This window comes from Hibiscus syriacus, unplaced genomic scaffold (genome assembly GCF_006381635.1).
Source record: "Hibiscus syriacus cultivar Baekdansim isolate YM2019G1 unplaced genomic scaffold, ASM638163v2 tig00112215_pilon, whole genome shotgun sequence".
In the NCBI taxonomy this organism is placed as follows: Eukaryota; Viridiplantae; Streptophyta; class Magnoliopsida; order Malvales; family Malvaceae; genus Hibiscus; species Hibiscus syriacus.
This window is the reverse complement of record NW_024063268.1, coordinates 3,449,635-3,473,441: the sequence shown is the minus strand read 5'-3', so window position 1 is coordinate 3,473,441 and position 23,807 is coordinate 3,449,635. Positions and strand designations below refer to the sequence as shown.

The 23,807-nt window shown below is 32.3% G+C and overlaps 1 protein-coding gene across 1 annotated transcript; it reads right to left on the bottom strand.

Moving 5' to 3' along the window:
• Positions 1–18,861: 18,861 nt before the first annotated feature.
• LOC120175786 (nuclear pore complex protein NUP35-like) lies at positions 18,862–21,466 on the bottom strand. Its single transcript, XM_039182345.1, has 4 exons — positions 21,361–21,466; positions 20,367–20,976; positions 19,575–19,686; positions 18,862–19,168 (listed from the first exon to the last, which is right to left on the bottom strand). Exons 2-4 carry the CDS (start codon positions 20,939–20,941, stop codon positions 18,863–18,865), a joined length of 993 nt encoding a protein of 330 aa, XP_039038276.1. The 5' UTR covers positions 20,942–20,976; positions 21,361–21,466; the 3' UTR covers position 18,862.
• Between the last annotated feature and the right edge of the window lie 2,341 nt (positions 21,467–23,807).

Here is a 23,807-nt window from a genome sequence, read left to right as displayed (position 1 = left end):
TTTGCTGTTGCTTCATCGACTTCTTCATCGTCATCATTTCAAGTTTGTTTGCCTCTTTTCTAACATGACTTGTTGCTTTTTCTTTTGGGGAAATAACACTGTTGGCTCCTTATTTGGTTACCGATTTTGAAAATATTTGGTTTTTGGTTCTTGCGTACGTTAATCCGTTACTTTCGTGACACATTGGTAAAAATTATTAAATTATATTTTAATATTTAAAATTTAAATAAATTTTTTATTTTTATTTCTTAAACTTTATATAAAATATCAATTTGACCTATAAATCCAATCAAAGATCATGTTATTGACTGTCACTCATCAACGTCGTCAATCATAGTTGGTTTCCTTCACCGGCCATCGATATCTGTCGTCGTCAATGATTGTCTGATCTAAAAATTTTCAATTCACCAATTTTTTACCCCGAACGAAAATCTAATATTTGTTTGTTAAAAAATATCTCTAACGTTTGATTAAATAGTCATTTTAAACCTTATTTTATTTTAAGTATTTTTTTACTAAAAATAAATGTTTTTATAATAAAAATAAATATATAATGTGTATCACAATTAAAAAAATATAAGGAATAACACGAATAAAATTACTTTAGTGGTTAAATAAATTATTGTTATTCTTAGAGATTTTAGGTTCGAGCACCATAAATTACAAAGTATTTAAGCATTTATTATTAAATGATTGAGAATCTTTAAAACATATATTTCTCCTTTAAACGTCCTAAATTAAAAAAAATCAATGAATGAACCGAACATGTGCATACTTTAACATCTTTAGGTAGACACTTAGTTTTGGCCAAATGATATAAATTTTGTATTTGAAGTGATTAAAAGATAGTATTTGTTCAGAATTTTTAATTAATTAACAACGCACATACACTGCAGACAACTATTTTTTTATAGAAGCAGTTAGTTTTGTTAGAAAGATAAAATATCCAAATTTATAATTAATGTTTACGATAATAAACGTAAACTAATCACGTAACGAGGACATTTTCCTATAACAATCAACACAAAAACTTGACACTTAAGATCACATAAGAACCATACAATAAAAATGTTAAAACCCTAACCAAAGAACTCAAACAAAAGATAAATATGAATCGATCTGACCACATTGACAAACGAATCGCAAAATGGGATAAAACTACTGAAAGACCACCGAAAAATAGCAAATTAGAGTCAAGCGAAGTCAAACTATTCACAAACGCAAATTGCGTATATGAATTCAATTCCAGGGTCCAAAGCAAGGAAGATCAACATGATAACAAATAAATGTCATATTGATAGTCGTTGCGATGTCAAATCCAATTCTGGAAAAAATATAAACAAAAATAACGATAAAATGACCTTGAACGTATCATGAAAAATAAAAAAAATGTGTCACATACATAATAATATATCATAAAGACTGTTGGGAAATATACCAAGTACAAGTAATTTCTCTATAACCAGATTAGTGAGAATGCACAATAAAAGCGGAAAAATAATACCCGAAATTGATAACGGAGTTCAGCCAATTGTGCTTACGTCTCCGGACTGCTGCAGATCTTTTACTAAGAGAGAAAATTTACAGGTGTTTACAAAACACTCACTACTCACAAGAAAACTCTCTAGTATTGGGAGAAAGAAATGATTTTTGGGATGGTTTTGAAGCTAAATGAGCTAGGGTATTTATAGTTGAAACTTAAGGACTTAATCTTATAAATACCCTAAAACCTAGGGATTAATTATTATTATCCCATTATCATTTTTCAACAAACATCTACCAAACTTTGAAAAACTATTTTTCAAAGAAACATTTACCAAACTTTGAAAACCATTTTCAAAGAAACATTTACCAAACTTTGAAAACCATTTTCAAAGAAACATTTACCAAACTTTGAAAATCATTTTTTCAAAGCTGGTTACCAAACTTGAAAACCATTTTAATACTTTCAACAATCTCCCACTTGAAGACTGATTTTAATCTGTCTTCACACCTCGATCTATGAAACAGCTTTTCTAGTCTTGTTACTCTAGCATGCCAACTGAAGTTGAACACAACTTCAGTTTGTCTGTAGTTGAACACAACTTCAGTTTGTCTGTAGTCACCGTCTTTGTCAACATATCTGCCGAATTTTGAGCTCCACTGATCTTTTCAAGTTTCAAAATCTCATCTTCCAGAAGAGACCGGATAAAATGATATCGCAATTGCATGTGCTTTGTCCTGGAATGAAAAGACGGATTCTTTGCTAGATGTATAACACTTTGACTGTCGCAATACAAGATATTGTTTTCTTGTTTCTTGCCTAACTCTTCCAAGAAACTTTGGAGCCAAACCATCTCCTTGCTAGCTTCCGTAACAGCGACATATTCTGCTTCAGTTGTGGAGAGAGCAACTATCTTCTGTAGTTGAGAAACCCAACTCACTGCGGTTCCTCCTAGAGTATAGACATACCCTGTAGTTCTCCTTCTGATGTCAACATTTCCGGCTAAGTCAGCATCTACATAGCCTGTCAGTATTGTATCTCCACCTTTGAAACAAAGTGCTTTGTTTGTGGTACCCCGCAGATATATGAGGATCCATTTGACTGCTTCCCAGTGTACCTTGCCCGGATTATTCATGTACCTGCTAACAGCTCCCACTGCTTGAGCAATATCTGGTCTGGTACAAACTATGGCATACATCAGACTTCCAATCGCTGAGGCGTACAGCACCTTCACCATGTGTGCACGTTCTTCCTCCGTCTTTGGTGACTGTTTTTTGGAGAGTCTGAAATGAACACCTAAAGGTGTACTTACTGGTTTAGCATCTTGCATGTTGAACCTGGAGAGTACTTTGTTGATGTACTCAGCCTGTGATAATATCAAAGTCCCTGACTTTGTGTCTCTCTTGATCCTCATCCCAAGAATCTGCTTTGCAGTGCCCAGATCCTTCATAGCAAACTGCTTTGACAATTTTTGCTTCAAGTTTATAATCTCTTGCATGTCTGAGCCTGCAATGAGCATGTCATCAACGTACAACAATAAAATAATGAAGCTATTGTCGAACCTCTTGATGTAGCAACAATGATCTGCTTGGCATCTGGTAAAACCACTGTTACTTATGAAACTATCGAACTTCTTGTACCACTGTCTAGGAGCTTGTTTTAAACCATACAAGCTCTTCTTCAACCTGCATACCAGGTTTTTCTTGTCTGCCTCTATGAAGCCTTCTGGCTGCCTCATATAGATTTCTTCCTCCAAATCACCATGAAAGAAAGCTGTCTTTACATCTAACTGCTCAAGATGTAAATTCTCTGCAGCTACAATTTTCAACACCAGTCTGATTGTAGACAGTTTCACGACTGGAGAGAAAATTTCATTGTAGTCAATACCTTCTTTTTACTGAAAACCTTTGACAACCAATCTCGCTTTGTAGCGTTTGCTCCCATCGTACTCTTCTTTGATCCTGTAAATCCACTTGTTGTGAAGTGCTTTCTTGCCTGGTGGTAATTCAGCTAATTCCCACGTCTGATTTGACAAAAGCGAGTCCATCTCATCTTTCATGGAAGACTCCCACTTGACTGAATCATCCACTTGAATTGCTTCATCATAGCACTCTGGTTCACCATTATCAGTCAGCAACAAGTAGTGCAAAGAAGGAGAATACTGTTGGGTTAGTTTAGGAATTCTGGAGGAGCGTCTTAGTTCCGGTGTGCCTGGTTCTTCTTGAACTGCTTCAGGACTGATCTGAACATCATTTCTAGAAATCTCCTCAAACTCAGCAAATTCCTTTGTTTCAGCTTTGGTATTGGAGCTGCTTGATTCTACAGTTGACATGTCTTTGTACATCACATTCTCATTGAAAATGACATCTCTGCTTCTAATGATCTTCCTATTTTCATAGTCCCAAAACCGGTAACTGAACTCATCACCGCCGTAACCAACAAAGGCACATTTGTTGGACTTAGCATCAAGTTTACTTCTTTCAGCAGAGTCTATGTGTACATAAGAAATACAACCAAACACTCTTAAGTGTGAAAGGTTTATTTCTTTCTTGCTCCAAACTTCCTCTGGTATTCTGCCATCCAAAGGAACTGAAGGCCCACGGTTGATCAGGTAAGCTGCAGTGTTAATAGCTTCAGCCCATAGAAATTTGGGCAATCCAGCATGTATCCTCATGCTTCTGGAACGTTCATTCAGAGTTCTGTTCATGCGCTCTGCTACGCCATTCTGTTGCGGTGCCATGGGAACTGTTGTCTCCATCTTGATCCCATTATTTGCGCAAAAATCTCTGAATCTCCTATTTCTGTACTCTCCTCCATTGTCAGACCTCAACCGCTTGACTTTCATACCATTCTCATTTTCCACCATGGCCTTCCATTTTCTGAAGGTATCAAAGACTTCTGATTTTTTCTTCAGAAAATAAACCCACACCTTCCTTGTAGAATCATCGATGAAGGTGACATAATATAATGAGCCTGCAAGAGATGGAACTGGAGATGGTCCCCATACATCAATATGAACTAACTCTAACTTTTCAGCCTTGGGTGTCTTACCAATCTTTGCAAAGCTGACTTTCTTTTGTTTGCCAAAGATGCAATCCTCGCATAGTCCGACATCTACATTCTTTAGATCCGACAGCTTCCCCTTTGACAAAAGTGTCTTCATCCCTTTCTCGCTCATATGGCCAAGCCTTTGGTGCCATAGGTTTGATTTTCCATCAGCATCTGCTACTGCAATGATATTCTCTAAATTTGAGGTTACATAGAGAGTACCAGTCTTCTTACCACGAGCAATGACGAGTGCTCCTTTGGTAATCTTCCATTCACAACCTGAAAAGGTTGTAATGTATCCTTCTCCATCAAGCTGTCCTACAGAAATCAAATTTCTTTTGAGACCAAGAATATGTTTCACTCCTGTCAGCTTCCAGGTGGTCTGGTTTGGCAGTTTTAGTCGGATGTCTCCTTTTCCGACGATCTTCAAGGTTTCATCATCAGCAAGATGAACCTTCCCAAAATCACCACTAACATAGTTCTCCATGATTTATTGGCATGGCGTGGAGTGGAAAGATGCCCCTGAATCCAAAATCCATGATTCAATCGAACTGTTGACGCTTAAAATCATGGCATCACCTGTCTCCTCCGTCATGTTGGTAGATTCCTGGCGCCGGTATTTTTCTTTGGTGCTCGGCAATCTCTTTTGAAGTGGCCCTTCTTGCCGCAATTATAACAGGTAAAATCTTTATTTCCTGTTCTTGATTTTCCCCTTCTGGATTTCGATCTGCCACGATTTGAATTTCTTTCTGAAGTTCTCCCTCTGGACTCCGTGTGCAAGGTTGAGGAGGTTGATGCTTCACCCGATTCTCTCCGTCGAATTTCTTCGCTCAGTACCAGATCCCGAACATCGTCGAATTTTAATTTGTTGTTTCCCGACGAACTGCTGACTGCTGTAACAGTAGCATTCCAACTGTCTGGTAAAGATGATAGGAGAATTAAAGCTCGAACTTCATCATCAAATTCAATTTCCACTGAACTCAACTGGGTTGTGATTGTGTTGAGTTCATTTAGGTGTTGTGCCACCGATGCCCCTTCCGTCATCCGCAAATTGAATAATCGCCTCATCAAATGAACTTTGTTTGAGGCCGATGGCTTCTCATACATACTGGAGAGAGCCGTCATAAGACCCGCCGTGGTCTTTTCCTTTGCTATATTGAAAGCAACATTGCGGGATAACGTCAGTCGGATAACTCCGAGGGCTTGTCTGTCGAGAAGAGCCCAGTCTTCATTCTTCATGCCCTCTGGTTGTTTTCCTGAGAGGGGTTGATATAGATTTTTCTGGTATAGAAAATCTTCAATTTGCATCTTCCAAAATCCAAAGTCCGCACCATCGAACTTTTCAATTTTCACATTCCCTTCGTTTGCAGCCATCGCTCCCACTCGAATCTGGCTTCGTTTGGATCGTTTCTGACAATTTTTGCGAACCGCCGTGTATTAGAACACCTCCGTCGACAAACTCGTATCGCCGACCGAATTTAACTATTCACGAAATTCACTATTCACGTGAATAGTAACCCGAATAGTAACCTCGCAAAAAATTGACAAAATTCACAACCCAAAAGCTCTGATTACCAGTTTTTGGGAAATAAACCAAGTACAAGTAATTTCCCTATAACCAGATTAGTGAGAATGCAAAATAAAAGCGGAAAAATAATACCCGAAATTGATAACGGAGTTCAGCCAATTGTGCTTACGTCTCCGGACTGCTGCAGATCTTTTACTAAGAGAGAAAATTTACAGGTGTTTACAAAACACTCACTACTCACAAGAAAACTCTCTAGTATTGGGAGAAAGAAATGATTTTTGGGATGGTTTTGAAGCTAAATGAGCTAGGGTATTTATAGTTGAAACTTAAGGACTTAATCTTGTAAATACCCTAAAACCTAGGGATTAATTATGATTATCCCATTATTATTTTTCAACAAACATCTACCAAACTTTGAAAAACTATTTTTCAAAGAAACATTTACCAAACTTTGAAAACCATTTTCAAAGAAACATTTACCAAACTTTGAAAATCATTTTTTCAAAGTTGGTTACCAAACTTGAAAACCATTTTAATACTTTCAACAAAGACAACCAATAAAAACTAAAAGGAATAAAAATTGATAAAATAAAGGAACACTGATGATTGTTACTGGTAGGTGATCAACACTGATATTGGTGCCACCGTTTGCGTTGCAAAGATTGAAAAAGGTTAAACCACGCAAAGACACAGAAGAAACCAGGGTTGAGCAGAAAAAAGGTTTTTGATAAATATTTTAGATCAACTTAAATTCAAAATTTTAAGAGAAAAAAATATTTCCTTTTATTATTGAAACCACTTAATGAATTCGTAAAATGAAATATCTAACCTGACATATTAGAAACTTCGACCGATCATTAATCATTGTAGATAGTAGGGGTGAATAAGACTTAACAAGACTCGAAAAATCAATTTTTTTTCAATTTCAGATTATTCGAGTCAACTCAAATTATTGGTTCGATATTGGAGTTTGAGTTGAGTTGAAATTTGGAAATTTTGAGTTACTCGAAAAACAAAAAATTTAACTAAATATTTTGATAGTTTTACGATTTAGTCATTGATTTCATTATTCCTTCAATTCCTCCTTCATTTTAACTCCATTTTTATCATATTTGAATCACATGCTCCTAAACCATCGTAGAACACATTTGTACTTTTAATTACTCTTTTTTATTACAATTTTTTTATTTTTCAATTTAGTCCCTAAATTTTTTTATAATGTCCTTATTTCTTCAATTCATCCTTTATTTTAAGTATGTTTTTACCAAATTTGAAGCACATGGTCATATACCACTATAGGACACCTATGTAACTTCAATTTTTTTTTTACTAACATGTACTCTCTTTTTTATTTAGTCCATTAACTTTGCATTTTACTCAATTTGATATTTTGACTACAATTGTTTGCAAATTCTTTCGTCTCATCAATTTCTTGACCCCTTAATACTCTCCTCAATATTTTACTCTCAAAATACTTTCTTTAAAGTATAATATTATGAATATATTTCATAATTTTAGATTGTATTTGATATATTAAATAACATTATAATGTGAAAAGAATAATATATATATATTATATATATATATATATATATATATATATATATATATATATATATATATATATATATATATATATCTTATATCGTTAGAGAAAGACGAAAAATTAGAACCAATCCTTGTCATGATATTATAAATAATTATAATTAAATTAGTATAGAATTCAAATAACTTGACTCGAATTTTTTAAACTCGACTCGACTCGAAAAAAATTTAAAGTTAAGTTTGAGTTGTAAACTACAACTCGTCAACTCGAATAGGTCAAAAATATTTTACTTGATTCAACTCGAACTGCTGACCCTTAATAGATAGATGTTGACTGACTATCAAAATATAATTCCAAAGCTTCTGATGACATACCTTTACTTCTAAGAACATGTTATTTTCTTGAACATTTTAAATATTTGAAAATTTTAATGAATATTAAACATTTTAAGAGATAAATATCAAAATTTTAAACAGATACAATTATAAAGTTTGATATTTATATAAATGTTTTTGTAAAGTGTTAATTTTGACAAATTTTAGTATCATAAAAATTATGATACGATGAATACCAAAAGTTTGTACCAGTTACCAAAAATATGTAATCAATATATTATTATTTGATAAATAATTTATGTTATATAATCAGTTTATTTTAATCTCAAATTTTAAAATTATACAAACTAAGATACCTCAATGGTTAAAGGGATAATTGTTGTTCCTAGAAGTTCTAGGTTCGAGTATCAACATTTACAGAAGTGTTTGAGCTTTCATTGTCAATTGATTTAGAATCGTTCGGATATATACTACCTTGTAATCACTTCAATTTAATAAACAAATTAAAATTTAAAACTATAATTTAAAACCGTAAATTATAAATAAGATCCCATAAACCCTAAAACAACTTTCCTTGATCATTAATAAAAAAAAAAAAGCTTTCCTTGATGAATCCAAGAAATAATAATATCCCAACTTCATTCTTCTTATATATTGTAAAATCCTCTTAATCTTGTAAAATATGTTTTCGCCAAGTTCCAGCTTCTCTGTTCCTAGTAACTATTTATATGTTGGAATAAATTTATAGTTGTTTTTAGCCGTAGATGTTTTGGAGCCATTGGAGATTAATTTTCTACAAAACAAAACATCCTAGAACAGAGAGTATTGGTACTCGGGCAAGGAGTATTGATACTTCCTTTGTAATATTTAAATAAATTAGTCGTTAAAGACTGTTGGGCTTGACCAGTATCCAGGGCCGGTCCTGACTTTTTCTTGGCCCGTGACAAAATTAAAAAAATGGGCCCTAATTTAAAAGAAAATTAAAAAATATACAATAAAAATTTTAATTATTTTTTTATTAAATTAAATAAATATTAATTCATTACAATATCAAAAATGTCACAAACATATTTAAGCATATAAATACTTATAAAAAAACATTGCTTTCAAGCATTTCTTGATGCAAAATCATTGATATCATTGATGATAGTGTCAACATCAATGCTTTCCAACATATTTTTCTCAATATATAACATAGCTAGACCATTCAATCTTTCTTGTGACATTGTTGACCTCAAGTAATTCTTCAATAATTTCAGCTTTGAAAAACTTCTTTCTGCGGATGCTACCGTTACCGACATTGTTAATAAGATTCGATAAGATATTGAAACATTAGTATAACAATCTCTAGCTTTAACAAACTCAAGAACTTCAAGTGCTTACATGAATACATTTGGCAAAGTCAATTGCAACACTTTCATTTCAGAAAAAAAAATCATTTGCATCAACATCCGACAAATTATTATGAGAAAAAATAATCTTAAAATTATTGCAACATTCTTTTAATTTATTGTCATCCAATGACTTCAACCTTGTAGAATCAATTAAAAATCCAAAATAATTTTCAAAAATCTTTAACTGCTCAAATCTATCTTTCAAAGAAGCGACTGCCATATCAACAACAACAACAAAATAATTAACTTTAAAAGACCCCTATGCTGATTGCATTTCTTCATCATGGTCATTCTCATCAAATTGTCTATTTCTAAAAATATGACACTTAGTCGGAAAAATTGGCTCTATGTTCATATCTAATGCAAGACTTTTAGCAATATCTATACTAGCTTCGAACCCCTTATTTCTATAGTTTTCAAAATATGACATTACACCTTCCAACTCCTTTATGGTAGTATCAATGCACATTGATTTGGATTGTAATTTCTTACTTACCGTGTTGATAGCAAATAAAATATCATACCAGATAACCATTCCAAGTAAGAATTCAAAACTTTGAAGGGCACTAGCTAAACTTTCTGCTTCACTTTTTGCTTTTGTATCATTACCACAATATTCATATAATTGTAACAAAGCTAACCTTATTTTAGGAGCATGACATTTAATAGCTTTGACACTTTTAATTCGACTTTTCCATCGAGTATTAGATAAAGATTTCACAGTTTCTGGAACATTATCACATAAAATTTTCCACCTTTTGGTAGAACTTGCGAACAATGAATATATACGTTGCACAATCCCAAAAAAGAAATAGCTTTAACACAAGAATGTGTTATATCAGAAAGGGAAAGATTAAGATTATGACAAGCGCATGACATATATAAAGCTCTATGATTTATTTCAAGCAATCTCTTTTGAACACCTTGGTGTTTTCCTTTCATATCAGAACCATGTCATATCCTTGGCCCCTCACATCATCAACGTTCAATGAGAAATAAGTTAATTTTACTTCAATGTTCTCCTATCATTTATAGGGAATAAAAAGTAACCATTATAAACATTATGATTAATTTAGTTTTTAACGTTATGATGAGAATAATAAGTCAATAAGAAATAAGTTTTAACGTTATTTGTGGCCTTCTTGCATTAATGTAAGAAAATAGTATATTAATATTTATGGGCCCTACTTTTAATTTAGTTTATTAAAGTATGATAAATTAATATAAATTAAAATTATGGGCCCTGGGCGGGTGCCCCTCTTGCCCCTACCCAGAGCCAGCCCTTCCAGTATCGATACTAGGGTTTCATGGTATCGATACTATTGTGTAAAGTAGTATCAGTACTCCTAGAGTGTCGGTACCAATTTTGCTTACTAAAATTTGAACACTTTAGAAAATAACAGGTAGTATCGGTACTATCATGTGAGTATCGATACTTATTTTACTTTTGACATCGGTACTACAAGAATAATATCAATATTGTTCATGTAATATCAATATTGTTCATGTAGTATCAATATTGTAAGAATATTATCAATACTACTTATTTTTCTCTTGATATTGATTGCTTGGATATGTGTTATAACCTTCTTCAAGAAACCTCAACTTATTTTTATTTATTAGAATGAGTTGGTAGTTATTTCTAGTTATTGGGATGTTATGGAGCCATTGGAGATTAATTTTCTACAAAACAAAACATCTCAGAATATGGAGTATTGGTATTTCCTTTGTAATATTTAAATAAACTAATCGTTAAAGATCATTGGGCTTGACCAATATCGATACTAGGGCTTCATGGTATTGACACTACTATGTAAAGTAGTATTTGTACTCCTAGAGTATTGATACTACATGTGAGTATCGATACTTCTTTTACCCTTGCATCAATACTGCAAGAACAATATCGGTATTATTCATGTAGTATCGATATTGTAAGAACATGATCAATACTATTTATCCAAAAAATAATTTTGTGTTCAAATTCAAGTTTTATGTACTTTGAATTATTTTTAAACAAATTCAATTAAGTCACAAAACATTTTGCCCTTAAATTATTATATCAAAATAGGTTCAATATATATATACGAGCCATTGATGGTGAACAAGATTAGGGACGAATGATGAGGTCTTGGCCCTCTCAAACTTTGGACAAATTTTATTTAAATGTTGAAGAATATATTTCCTTTAATGTCTTTAAAATAAATCCATTAAAATTTCAAACATTTAAATATTTCAATTAAGCTTTCACAACAAAATTTAAAAATCTAATTGAACTTTCAGAAAAAAATCAACCAAATTTTTTTTAAAAAAACATTTCACCAAATTTCTTTAATTTTTATAAAAAAAAATAATTAAACCTATCCAAAATTTGGTTTTAAAATCTGCTACTGATGATTATGAGACAAGTTAATATTTTTTGCGTAAGGAAAGGAGTAATTACAAAATTTAAAAGGATTAAAATATAATTTTATAATTAATTTAGTCTATAAATTTAAAAAAAAAATTATTTTTTTATTAATTAGGGGATCGAAATGTAGTTTTATCATTATCTAAACTTAACATATTTAATTTAAAGCAGTTAAAGAGACTAAATTAGCATCTTTACTAATTTAAAGGGATCAGGGCTCTTATTAACCCATAGCTTCGTCTATGTTCTTCTTAGGAGTGCACTATACCTTACCACTACACCCAATAATTATAATAACTAAACTATACGTTACTTTTGTTGATGTATAGCATGTAAGGCAATGGTTTACGGTAAGAAATAGAATGATTAAACTGGTAATTTATAGTTCATCCTTTTGGTTTGGGTGAAAAGTCATTGATCAATTATGTTATGAAAGTAAATGGAGTAGATTCTCTCATCTTTCTCTCACTCTTCTTTAAATCTCATAGGATACTTTATTATAGATCTTGAGTATTTGATAGTCGAATAATTGTCATGTAGTAGGATAAAATTGATTGGAACTAAAAGTTGTTAGTTGTTATAATCGTTTGGGCTCGTCTGTTGTGTGTCAGATGTTTAATTGGGTTTTCTATAAATGCTTTCTTTATTGTATTCGTTCATTTTATGGAGTCTTCTTTAGTTTTGTTCGTGTTCTTCTTTAAAATTCTGTTACACGTTCAGTTACTTTCCTCTTTCAGATCTAAGTTATGCACTTTCATACAAGGTATCAGAGGTTTTTTTTCCAATATATTTCTGATGATTCAATCGCCTGGAAGACCGTTCTTAGATTATTTGCTTCTTGTTGTGCTTTTGCGTGAATGATTAATATCATCTTCGTTGTCTTTCATGCCTTTACATCCTCATCATTGGTGATACGTGCTTCTCCGTCTTCAGGATCAATTTGGTGAGATCTTTCCTCAAGAGAATTTTTTAAGAATTCGCTGCAGATTTAGTGCTTTTGTTCTCTCGTCATTTTAGGTTTCTTTAATTGAGGCTTATTTCGTCTGTTTCTGTGTGCAAGGCTTTCGATTCGGTGTTTTGTTTCATTTGTTTGTCTTGATTTCTTCTTCTTATTGTGTTGGTTGTCTGCTCCTATTTTCTGTCATGACTATTACTGATAACGAGAATAGCTCACCTAAAATAAGTCACACTTCCATAAATAGTTCTTTCAAGTTATTTTTCCACTAAGAAAATTAATGTTGTTTGACCACAATTATTTGTTGTGTCATGTCTTCTTTACCATTAAGACACATAGGCTTCAAAGGTACATAGATAGCAATTTCAATACTCCTCCTAAATACATTACTATCGGCAAATAACTGAGCATAAATCATGAGTTTGAATTGTTTAAAGTTCGCTACATGGATCTTATCCGTAGTAAGTGAAAATATTTTACCTGATCTTATTGGCTTAAATACTACCTCTGAAATTTGAAACACATTGCACAAAATTTATAGTGGTAAAACCACCTCAAGATTGATGTATTTCAGGATACTGCTTCACTCTCAAAGGAAAGATGAATTTACCACTAAAAATTAAGTCTATCTGTGATAATTTGAAAAAGTGTGGTGAGATTATATCTGAACATGAACATGTTACTTCTATTCTAAACGGTTTACCTTCTGAATTTGACTGAGTTATTACTGTTTTAACTGTTGGCTCAACTCATACCAATGTTAGTGTTGTTAGTATTGTACTTCTTAATGCTGATGCTCGGTAGTCAAGTTTGAACAACCATGTTATTGCCTCTACTTACATTGCTTCACATAATTAAGCTTATCAGTCCTCACCTACTCAGACCAATCATGGTTTTCTCTAATAATAATAGTGTATGAAGCAATTATAGTTGTGATCAGTCTGACTACACTCACTCTGATAAAGATAATGGTTGTGGCAGGGGTAGAGGAAGGTTATCTCACCCTCAATGTCAACTTTGTGGTAGAATGGATAATCTAGTTGAGAGATGCTACTTCAGGTTTGACACGAGCATTAAAAATGAGGCTTCAAGAAACTCTTCTAACAATGTGGAAAGGAAACACTCCATTGTTCAGACAAATGTTTATTCTTATAGTCCAAATGTTGCTACTGTCACAAATCCTTTTACTCCTCTATATTACTCACATGGTCCTGTCATGAGTGTTTCTTAAAGTTTTGCTCAAATAGTTCCTCAAGCTAATGTTTCATCCATTCTTCCTATCAATGTTGTCAACTATTTTGCTAGGCCCTCAATATCTATTTCACAGCCTGGTTATGCTCATATGATGCCTCAGCTTCTCCTTCACCTCAATTTGGCCCTCAAGCTCATATTGTAACACCCAAGTCTGATCCAACTTGAAATCCAAATGATTTGATTATTACATGGAACCATCAAAGTGGCTAATCATTTTTAAAATCATTTCACAATTTTCATAATAAGCATCCATAGTTAAAAACATAATCATTCAAGTTTTACAAAATGGGGAGCTCCCAAAATATAACATCTTAAATAAATGGGTTTAACAAAAGAGAGTTACGACTCAATTACACATAAGGTCTATGAAATCCATGCTCTCTAAAATAACCAAGATGTACTTTGAAAGCTCGATTGGATCTGAAATACACAATCTGACAATAAGCTCCTCGAACTAGTACATAAGAACTTGCAAACAGAGACAAATTTTGATCGTTGAGCTATGAGCTCAATGCCACACAAATAACTCTACTATACTACATACATCCACCAAATGAGTATGCTAGCAAGTATAGTAATGAAACATCAAAATGCATCAATCGTATAACATATCAAGCATCATGGAGTAGTTCAAGCCACAAAATCTGGTGGCAATGTAGTCTTATAACTAAAGTGCCTTAGCACGGGTACTAAAGTGCCTCAGAACTGATACAGAAGTGCATTGGCACTGATACTAAAGTGCCTCGAAACTGATAGGAACATATTCAAATATTTCTCATAAATAAATATTAAACAATCGTCATACGAATGAGTAGCTCAAATGTCCTTATAGTTTCTGATATTATCATCACAAGCAGCAGTTCAATTGAATTAAATGATGTTATGGCTCATATCAACTAAATTAAAAGATTTGGGAGAACTAGGTTTCTTCCTTAGAATGAAGGTTCAACAAGGCTCTTCTAGATTGTGGCTAAAAAAGTATATTGAGGAGCTTTTTGCTAAAGCTGACATGAATCAATCGAGGCCCACTACAACACCTATGATTGTTACTCCTAAGCTTAGAGGTAATGATGGATAGGATGTTGATGATGCTCATCTCAACAGAAACATAATAGGAAGGTTGTAATATGTATGTCTTACTAGGCCTGATATAGCACATGTTGTCAATAAAGTAAGCCAATAAACCTCATGACGTACATTGGAAAGTTGTCAAGAGGATTTTTGAGGTACTTGTGTGGCACTATTGATCATGGGCTAGTGTTTAAAAATAATGAATCTTTCAATTTGGTGTGTTACGATGATGTTGATTGGGTATCATCAGTTGAAGACATGAGGTTTACCACAGGATTTTATATTTTTCTAAGGTCAAATCTGGTTGCCTAGAGTTCAAATATGTAGGCTTTCGTTTTCAGGTCCACCTCTAAAGTTGAGTATAGAAGCCTTGTTAACGTTGTTTCAAAATTGGTTTGGGTGGAACACGTGTTGAAAGAAATTGGTGTTCGAATTCTAGAAGTACTAGTGGTTTGGTGTGATATTACATCCACTATGTCAATGGCAGTAAATCGCATTCATCATGCTAGAATCAAGTATGTTGAGATTGATTACCATTTTATTAAAAAAAAAGTGTTAGCAAATCAGCTTGATGTTAACTATATTCCTGTTGTAGAGCAGGTGATTAATATTTTAACTAAGTTAATTCCCCCTCGATGTTTGATGTTATGAGGAACATGCTTGGTGTTTTGACTCTTGTAAAAGTTCAACGAAAAGAGAAAATCATGAGACTGATAGAGTAACAGTATTGTAACTAAAAGTTGTCAGTTGTTATAACCGTTTGGGCTTGTCTGTTGTAGGTCAGATGTTTACTAGGGTTTTCTATAAATCTTTTCTCTATTCTATTGGTTCATTTTATGGATTATGAATATAATAAAAATCAAATGTTGAAATTCTCTATAAACTCTTCTTTATTTTTATTCTTCTTCTGTGAAATTTTATTCTAAGTTCAATTACTTTTCTCTTTGGTGGCTCGTAAGAGATCATTTTGTAATTTGTTATATGATTTATTGTTTAAAATCTTGATGTATGTCATTGGGAGTTTTATAGTAGATTTTTTACAACTTCAATCAATCTTCATAGCTTTTTATGTAATTGTAAAGAGCTGATTTATCCTTGTTAATGTTTAACTTTATATGTATAAATTATTTTTATAAGAAATACTTGAAGACTGAAAACCCACAAACATTATTGAGCAAAAGTTTGTTGAGTTATTTTAGAAGATTCTTTGGTGATGTTAATATAAAGTGTAAGATGTTATTTTATGCTTTTGAAAAAGGTGCTATTAAAGTTATTTATGTCATAGGCATTTAATTGTTGCACATGAAAAGAGTATATACAAGAAGGTTATGACATTCTACCTACTCTGGGACCTTTACATTTGGGATCAAAGGATCATATTGTATTATCAATGTGTTATTACTTTCGATCTTTTTAGGATTTTTACATCAATACTTCTTTTAAAGATTCTCAAGGTCAATTGTTTTTGCGGTAGGAAATCTATGAGGGCGTTATATTTTAACCTAAATTATAATTATTAATTTAGTCAATTTTTATTATAGTTTTAATGGCTAAAGATTTCTTGATAATTAAGATTATTTAATAAGTAAATACTTATTTTAGACAAGAATTCTTATTATATAAGAATTCTTGGTGACCAAGTATTTGACTCTATAAATATAAAATATGTCTTAACCATTAGAAAGATGATAGATAAGATTTCGGAGAAATATAATCTTTTTTGTATTCTCAGCATATTTTAGAGTTTATGTTGCATATATCAATTTTGTAAGGATATTGAGAGAGTGATTTGTGATACCCTTCATTTTAGTATAAATATTGGATTTATGGATACATCTAATATATTGTATTTGTACCCTTCGTGATTCCTACATAACTTTATAGTTGATTATTGTTCTTACCCATAATGGTAGACAAGATCAAACCACATTAAATCATATCTCATGCAAAAGTCTTATTTTATATTGATATCACTTTGATTATTTTTTTTCTCCTAATTTCTTAATGGAGGGGAACTCCATAATAAATGTTGTTAATAGTCTTAGTATTCACAAAACTCTTACTTTATTTGTTTGATCAATTTCGATGAACGATCATGTTTTCTAAGATAGTTTTTACAACCTCTTCAACAATGGATCAATTGAATCCGATCGGTTAATTTTTAGGGTAAACTATACATTTAGTATTTTAATTATCACTTTTATTTCGTTTTCATCATTTAATTATTTTTTTGTAAATTATACTTAATGTTTAGTTTTGGTTTTATTTTGGTCAGTGGTTGTTAAAAAATTAACAGTGATACTAACGTATCACCATAAAATAATTTCATATCATCATTGAAAAATAAAAAAATGGCATGTCAACAATAGTTTAAGAGAAACTCAAAATATAATAAAGAGAACTATAACTGTTTTGTGCATTATTTTGCCCTTGTTATTGAGGTTTGCTATTTTCCATGAGTTTCCATGCTTGTAGGGTTTTGTCCCACACGATGCCATAGTTATTATAGTGAAAACTTGGCTTTATGAAACCAAATGTGTCCCCCTCGCCCTTCCCATGGAAATTAAAGGTTCTGCCAAATGTATAAGATAACTGCAATTTATTAACATTAGATAAGAGATCTCAAAAGAGAAGACAAGGAACATTAAATCCCATGTTAGAAGAGAAAGGTTAATGATATCATAGTGGCCTTAGTTTGAGGATGATGACACCATTTGTGTTTCCAAAGCTAATCAATAGAAACAAGCAAAGCCTTTTTAATGATTCAACTCCCCTTGAAAGCTTTTTGCCCAATAACTCCAAATTCCAAATCACCACACATGAAATCAACACAGACCATACTGTCTCTATATATCACCCTTATAAATCTTAAAATTCACTTATATTTTACTATATTTTATCTTTTTTATTTTTTATTTAATTTTTTATTCTTTAACATTATATAATTTTAACGTCCCCTAAATTTTTAATAAAATTTCATAAATTCACGTCTCTTAACATAAATTCTTACGTCTATCCCTCATGTATATATTTCTTCGGGTCACGAACAAAGTTGACCTCTATTTCCTTGCATGTTGTCCACATTCCAGAATAGTAACTCGTTTTTGCACCACGTCAACTATCATTATTGTTCCCCTAACTCTCTCCTTCCCTAATTCAAACTCTAAACTTCTCTATTCGATGAAGGCTTTAACCACCTCCGTTATTGTTCCCTTATTTCCTTATCGCCGTTGTTTTCAGTAGGGTGAAAAAATTAAACTTTTAGAAGTTTATAACTCAGTAAAAATATACCTTCTTTACTTACATGTAACCTTAATAAATTAAACAAAACTAACAATTCAGTAATCAAATGATCTTTCAAAACAAATTATAATAAACCAATAACATAATATTTTTTTTCAAAATTGATCATCAAAGTTGGAATCAAAATGAAAGTGACCAAATTTTTGTTTCACCCATTTTAGGCAGACCTTAATTTGATAATAAAATTGAAGTCCTAGCAACTTTGAGATACTAAGTTGGAACCTCTAACATACATTATCGTGTACAAATTCAATTCTAAATTAATTTCGATGTAAATTTTATCCGAATTTATTCTATTTTATGTAATATGACCCGGTAACTTCAAAAAGTTTAAAGCTCTTTTTTAAGAAAGGTACGTTTTCATCATGATTTTTCACAATTTTTAATGCCAAAAGCTATAAATTCTTTCACAATCGCAATTACAACATAATCTGCAACGTCCCCTTCAAAGGGACATTTCTTTTTCAAACCGATCATATGCCAAAACTCTCTGACCTCTATGAATTTATGGAAGGAACACCAGAGGGCATGATTTCCCCTAATATCCAAACATGTATTCCATGACTTTGGCCCCTAGCGATTTTGTAGGGTTTGCAATAGCTGCGCCTCCTGAATGACGTGCGTTGGCATTGCCATTTTGAAGATAGTAAGGGCGCGATGGTCGGAAATTGTTCAGCTCCGATGTTCTACTCGATGGTGGGGGCAAAGTCATGAAACCCTGATTATTCATTCTTTCGTTTAGGGCCTCGCGTTGCATTGGATCCACTGACTTCACACCGACAATTAGTACTCCATTGATTTGCATTCCATTCTTGCTGAGAGCCTTCTGAGCATCAGACCGATTCTGTACCAAAATGAAAGCATGAAGGAAATCAACAGTTGGGCCCAAAACGATAAACACCAGCCACGATGTCAAAAAACCACAAATTAAAAGTCGAATTAAATCACTTAACATCACAGCTCATCTTCCAAAAGCAAAAAAAACAGCTTTAACAAGATTATATATGCTTTTATTTAACCAACAGGTTGCAAATGAGAAACCAGTCGATAGCGATCATTTTTAATATTAATGCCCAACTGGATTTACATTCTTTTATCTTCATGATATGTACTGATTTAGCAAGCAGGGATAGCACGCAACAAATAAAGATCGTGTCATGAAAAACACAATTCTGCAAAAACCAGACCAAAACCAAAACGATAGGTACGCAGAGTACATTAAAACTTGTATTGGGAGAAAGAAGATTCACCAGATAAAGAATGTGCATCCAGTTAGCATCCCTTGGACCAGGAACATGCTTCAATATCACACCACACTTTTCAAACTCTCGCAAAACTAAATTTGTATCCGAGGGAGAAAACCTGGAAAGAAGCAAATATTAAAGTCATGGGTCTGACATATACATACAAAAGCATGATCAGACCAAGAGTCTAACCCAAATGTTTAGATTGAACACGTTGTTCTACTAAACCAGAGAAACATTAAGAGATGTACCCAATCACCAAGTAGGTAAAAAGTTCAAATCTCAGCTGAGTCATATTAGAAGTCTACAGGTTGCAGACAGGGATGAACCGGGGGGGGGGGGGGAGGTTGACGGAGGCGGTCCCTCCCCCTGAAAGTTTTTTTTTGTTTGTATTTTCTACCGATAATCTGTCCCTCCTAAAATTTTATAAGCCCGCTCCTACTAAACATAGAATCATGTGTACAACCCAGGTTGTAGATATTGGACCAGATGACAGTACCCAAAGAAACCAAGAAACAAACAAGTGTTTCAATCCACAATACCAATTACCTACAACATTCAAGCAAATTACATATAAATAAATATATTTTAACTCAACATAAACGGTCAAATTATGGCAATGTGAAAATGATAGAAGGGTGACCAAAATGCAAAGAAGTGACTGGTTACATAATAAAATAAAAAGTTACACCAACAGCATGAGGTGCAGACACTACAAAACACAACAGAGGTTGATAGAGAAACATAAGACAAACATGCCAATTATTTGGTACAACATGGAAGTAGGGAGGACCATACCCGTAAACTGTGACCCATTCTTCCTCATCAAGATTGCCTGTGGGTACGCAATTCCTTTGTATTTCAGGCCTAGCAACCTCCCTTGGAGGCGGAAGTGTGATCAAAGCACCAGGCTGAACCACACCCTCGACAGGAGAACCCTTTCCCTTCTCATCCTGCTCGCTACCACTCATCTTTGCATGTGACCACCAACTCGAACTCGTAGCATTCAGCTGATTCTGCTGCCCATTAAGTATAACAAATGAAGTGCTTGCCCCTGACTTGGACTTTGCCAGAGTTAAGAAGTCATGTCCAGAACTTTGAACCGGACTTCTTTGGTCTGACTTGCATTCGGGAGACATAGGGTAATCCAATATCCCGGATTCAGGAGATAAATCCAAACGGTCTTCCAATGTGTACATAGGAGGAGGTGGAAGATCTGAACCTCCGAAATTCTCCTTCCATAGTGCTGAGACAGCAGCTGATTGACCTGGACTAGAGAATTTCCCTCTGCGGGCAGAGATTGGTGAAGCTAAATCTTGGAAAAACAAAGACTTACTCCCGGATTTCGGAGTTGTACGAATCGCAGTGCTCATTTCCTTTGATAATAGGAGCACTTGACAAAAAAGTTCTGTATGCATATCATGTCATTAGCTTCAACAAAACTTGATGTACCAACTAAACTATTACATACCCAAAATCATGTTTCAGTAGGCTCAACTCAACCACGAGAAAGTTTAAGATTTATCAGCAGAATATTAAACAACAAATAACAAATTTACACACACTATACACTTTGGTGGCCGAGAAAACTTGAAAGAAAACATCAGTAGTTAGGTAATTGAGAAACATTGTTTTTACTTTTGTTTCGAGTTTATTTCTAGATAGCTTACTTTTTCTCTTCTCATATTTACTTCAATTTTCCACATATACCATTTTTGCAGCTTAATTCACTAAACAAAGATAAAACATGAAATTAAATAGACGGAGAGCGAGAGAGAGAGAGAGAGAGTACCTTGAGTTGAGGTCCGTCGGAAATTTTCCCAAATTGAAGGGCCGCAGAAGGTTGCCCTTCAAAACAACAGTGAAGGAAGTTTATATTGGAAACCCTAAACCACGGATTCGATTTTCAAATTTGGATTTGAGTTTCAAATTTGGGATTTCGAATACTGTTAGAGTCATTTGAAAATTACGTAAATGTCCTTTGATTTTCCGGTTATTAAGGTTGTTTTCGCCATTTAACATACTTGTGATTTTCAATTTTTTATAAAATGAAAATAAATATTCTAAATTTAACGTTATGAATAAAAAATTAAATTATGATAAACATCGCATAATATATTTGATCTATATTAATAAACTAAATATCAATAACAACATAAGAAAGATTGAATAAAAATTTCTTTTAATTGAAATCTTAAGATTGAATAACATTTTTAGCCCTATAATTTAATTTTATTAATTTAGTATTTTAATCTTAAAATTTTAATCGTGTCTCTCTCGGTTTATAAATTTTAATTTTAATATATTTTTATAAAAATATTATATTATAATAAAATAATAAATAAAGTTATAAAATAAACTACAAGAATGGTTATATATCTTTTATATTTGTACTAATCAATTCATTAAATTTAGAAAAATTAAGTTTTGATTATTTACGTTGTCGTTTTATTAAGTTTATGTCATTGTGACATTGAGTATCGTTAATTTGATGATGTGATATGTTACTAAAATTAATTAATTTTTATTTTAACCCTTTGAACTTAGATAAAATATTAATTATAAAGTTTTTTATAAATAGAAAGTAATTTAATGACAAGTGTCAACTTATCATTTTCTTTAGTTAAACTACTTGAATGACCACCCAATTATGGGTTTGGTATTGATATGACCACCATCTACAAAATTTCGTTAATATGACCACTTAAATATTTAATTAATTTTAATATAGCCACATGTCGTTAACATTTAATGAAAGTGCTTATATTACAATTAATAAAATTGATATAATTATATATTTCATCCTTAATACTTCCACATTCAATCAATTTGATCATAATTTTATTTTTATTTTATTTTATTATATTTTAATAATTGTACATATTTTATTAAATATTAAATTAAATTTATTTAAACTTTGTATTGAATACGATTAATAATATTTATTGTCAATAACCATTTTTTAATAATTAAATTTAAAAATAATTATGAATTTAGTTTGGAAATTTTGGATTTTGATGAAACTTAATTTGAATTGGAGTCGCCATCGACCTAAGTAGGTCGAATATCTAAAAAAAGTCTTTTAAAACAATTTTAAGAAAAAAATTATATTTTAAGACAAAAATTCAGTATGTGTTAACCAAAAAATCGTTTTAAAAGGTTTGAGAGTCGATTACGTGTGGGGAAGGGTAAACACAACGTCCAAAAAATTGATATCTAAACGCTTATACATCGTCATTCCAGTGGAATTTGCAAGTTCGAGTCACAAAATTAAAGTACGGTCCTTTTTATTAAAATTAATCAAGTTTATTTTTTGTTTGAATGTTGTGGAATCGTCATCCCACGGAGGGTATTTCATAATTCGGAGGTCTCTTACGGAAGCTGCTCTTAATCTGGTGTTGGGGGTAGCCTACTATCTTACCTCCCCTTGTCCCATACATATGGGAAAAAGGGACCGCCATTTTTTATGGAATCGTACCACTTTTAACAAGTTGTACTTTTTGCGCCTATTCTTTGTTAAATGTTCTTGAAAGTACATCGAGCAAAATATTTCTAAAATATACCGACATAGGAAAATTTTAAAAATAGTAATAATAAAAAATAGTAAAATATATACAAACATATAAGGGTTACGAATTATTAAATAAGTAAATATATATAATATAATATATACGTACGTAAGGAAAAATGAATAGAAAAAAATACATTTATCATATATGTAACTAATTAAACTAAAGCAACTGTTTAAAAGTAATGTGTATGGACATATAGGGTACAAATGCGTATATAAAATATAAATAAAGTACGAAACATAATTCATATATAAAGTATAAATATATTAAACAAAAAACTTATTATTTTCTTTACGCGTAACTAAATAACTTATTATTTTATATAATATAATGTACATATACAAATAGACATACGGGTAATAAAAAAAAGCATGTAATACTTAGAGGTGGCAAACGGGTCATTTGGATCGGGTTTAGATCGGTTCATTTTGAGTCGGGTTAATTCGGGTCTAGATTAAATTTGGTTTAATTTTATAAAGATTAGATCGGATCTGGTTTGGATCTAGTTCGGATGTACGGTGAATTGGATCGGGTCGGGTCAATTTTCGAGTTGGTTGATTATTGGAACGGTTTTTTTTTGCTCTAATCAATATCAGATCGGTTGATTTTTGGATTGAGTCAATATTGTGTTTGGTCAACACCGGATCAATTGCTTTTTGGGTCAGGT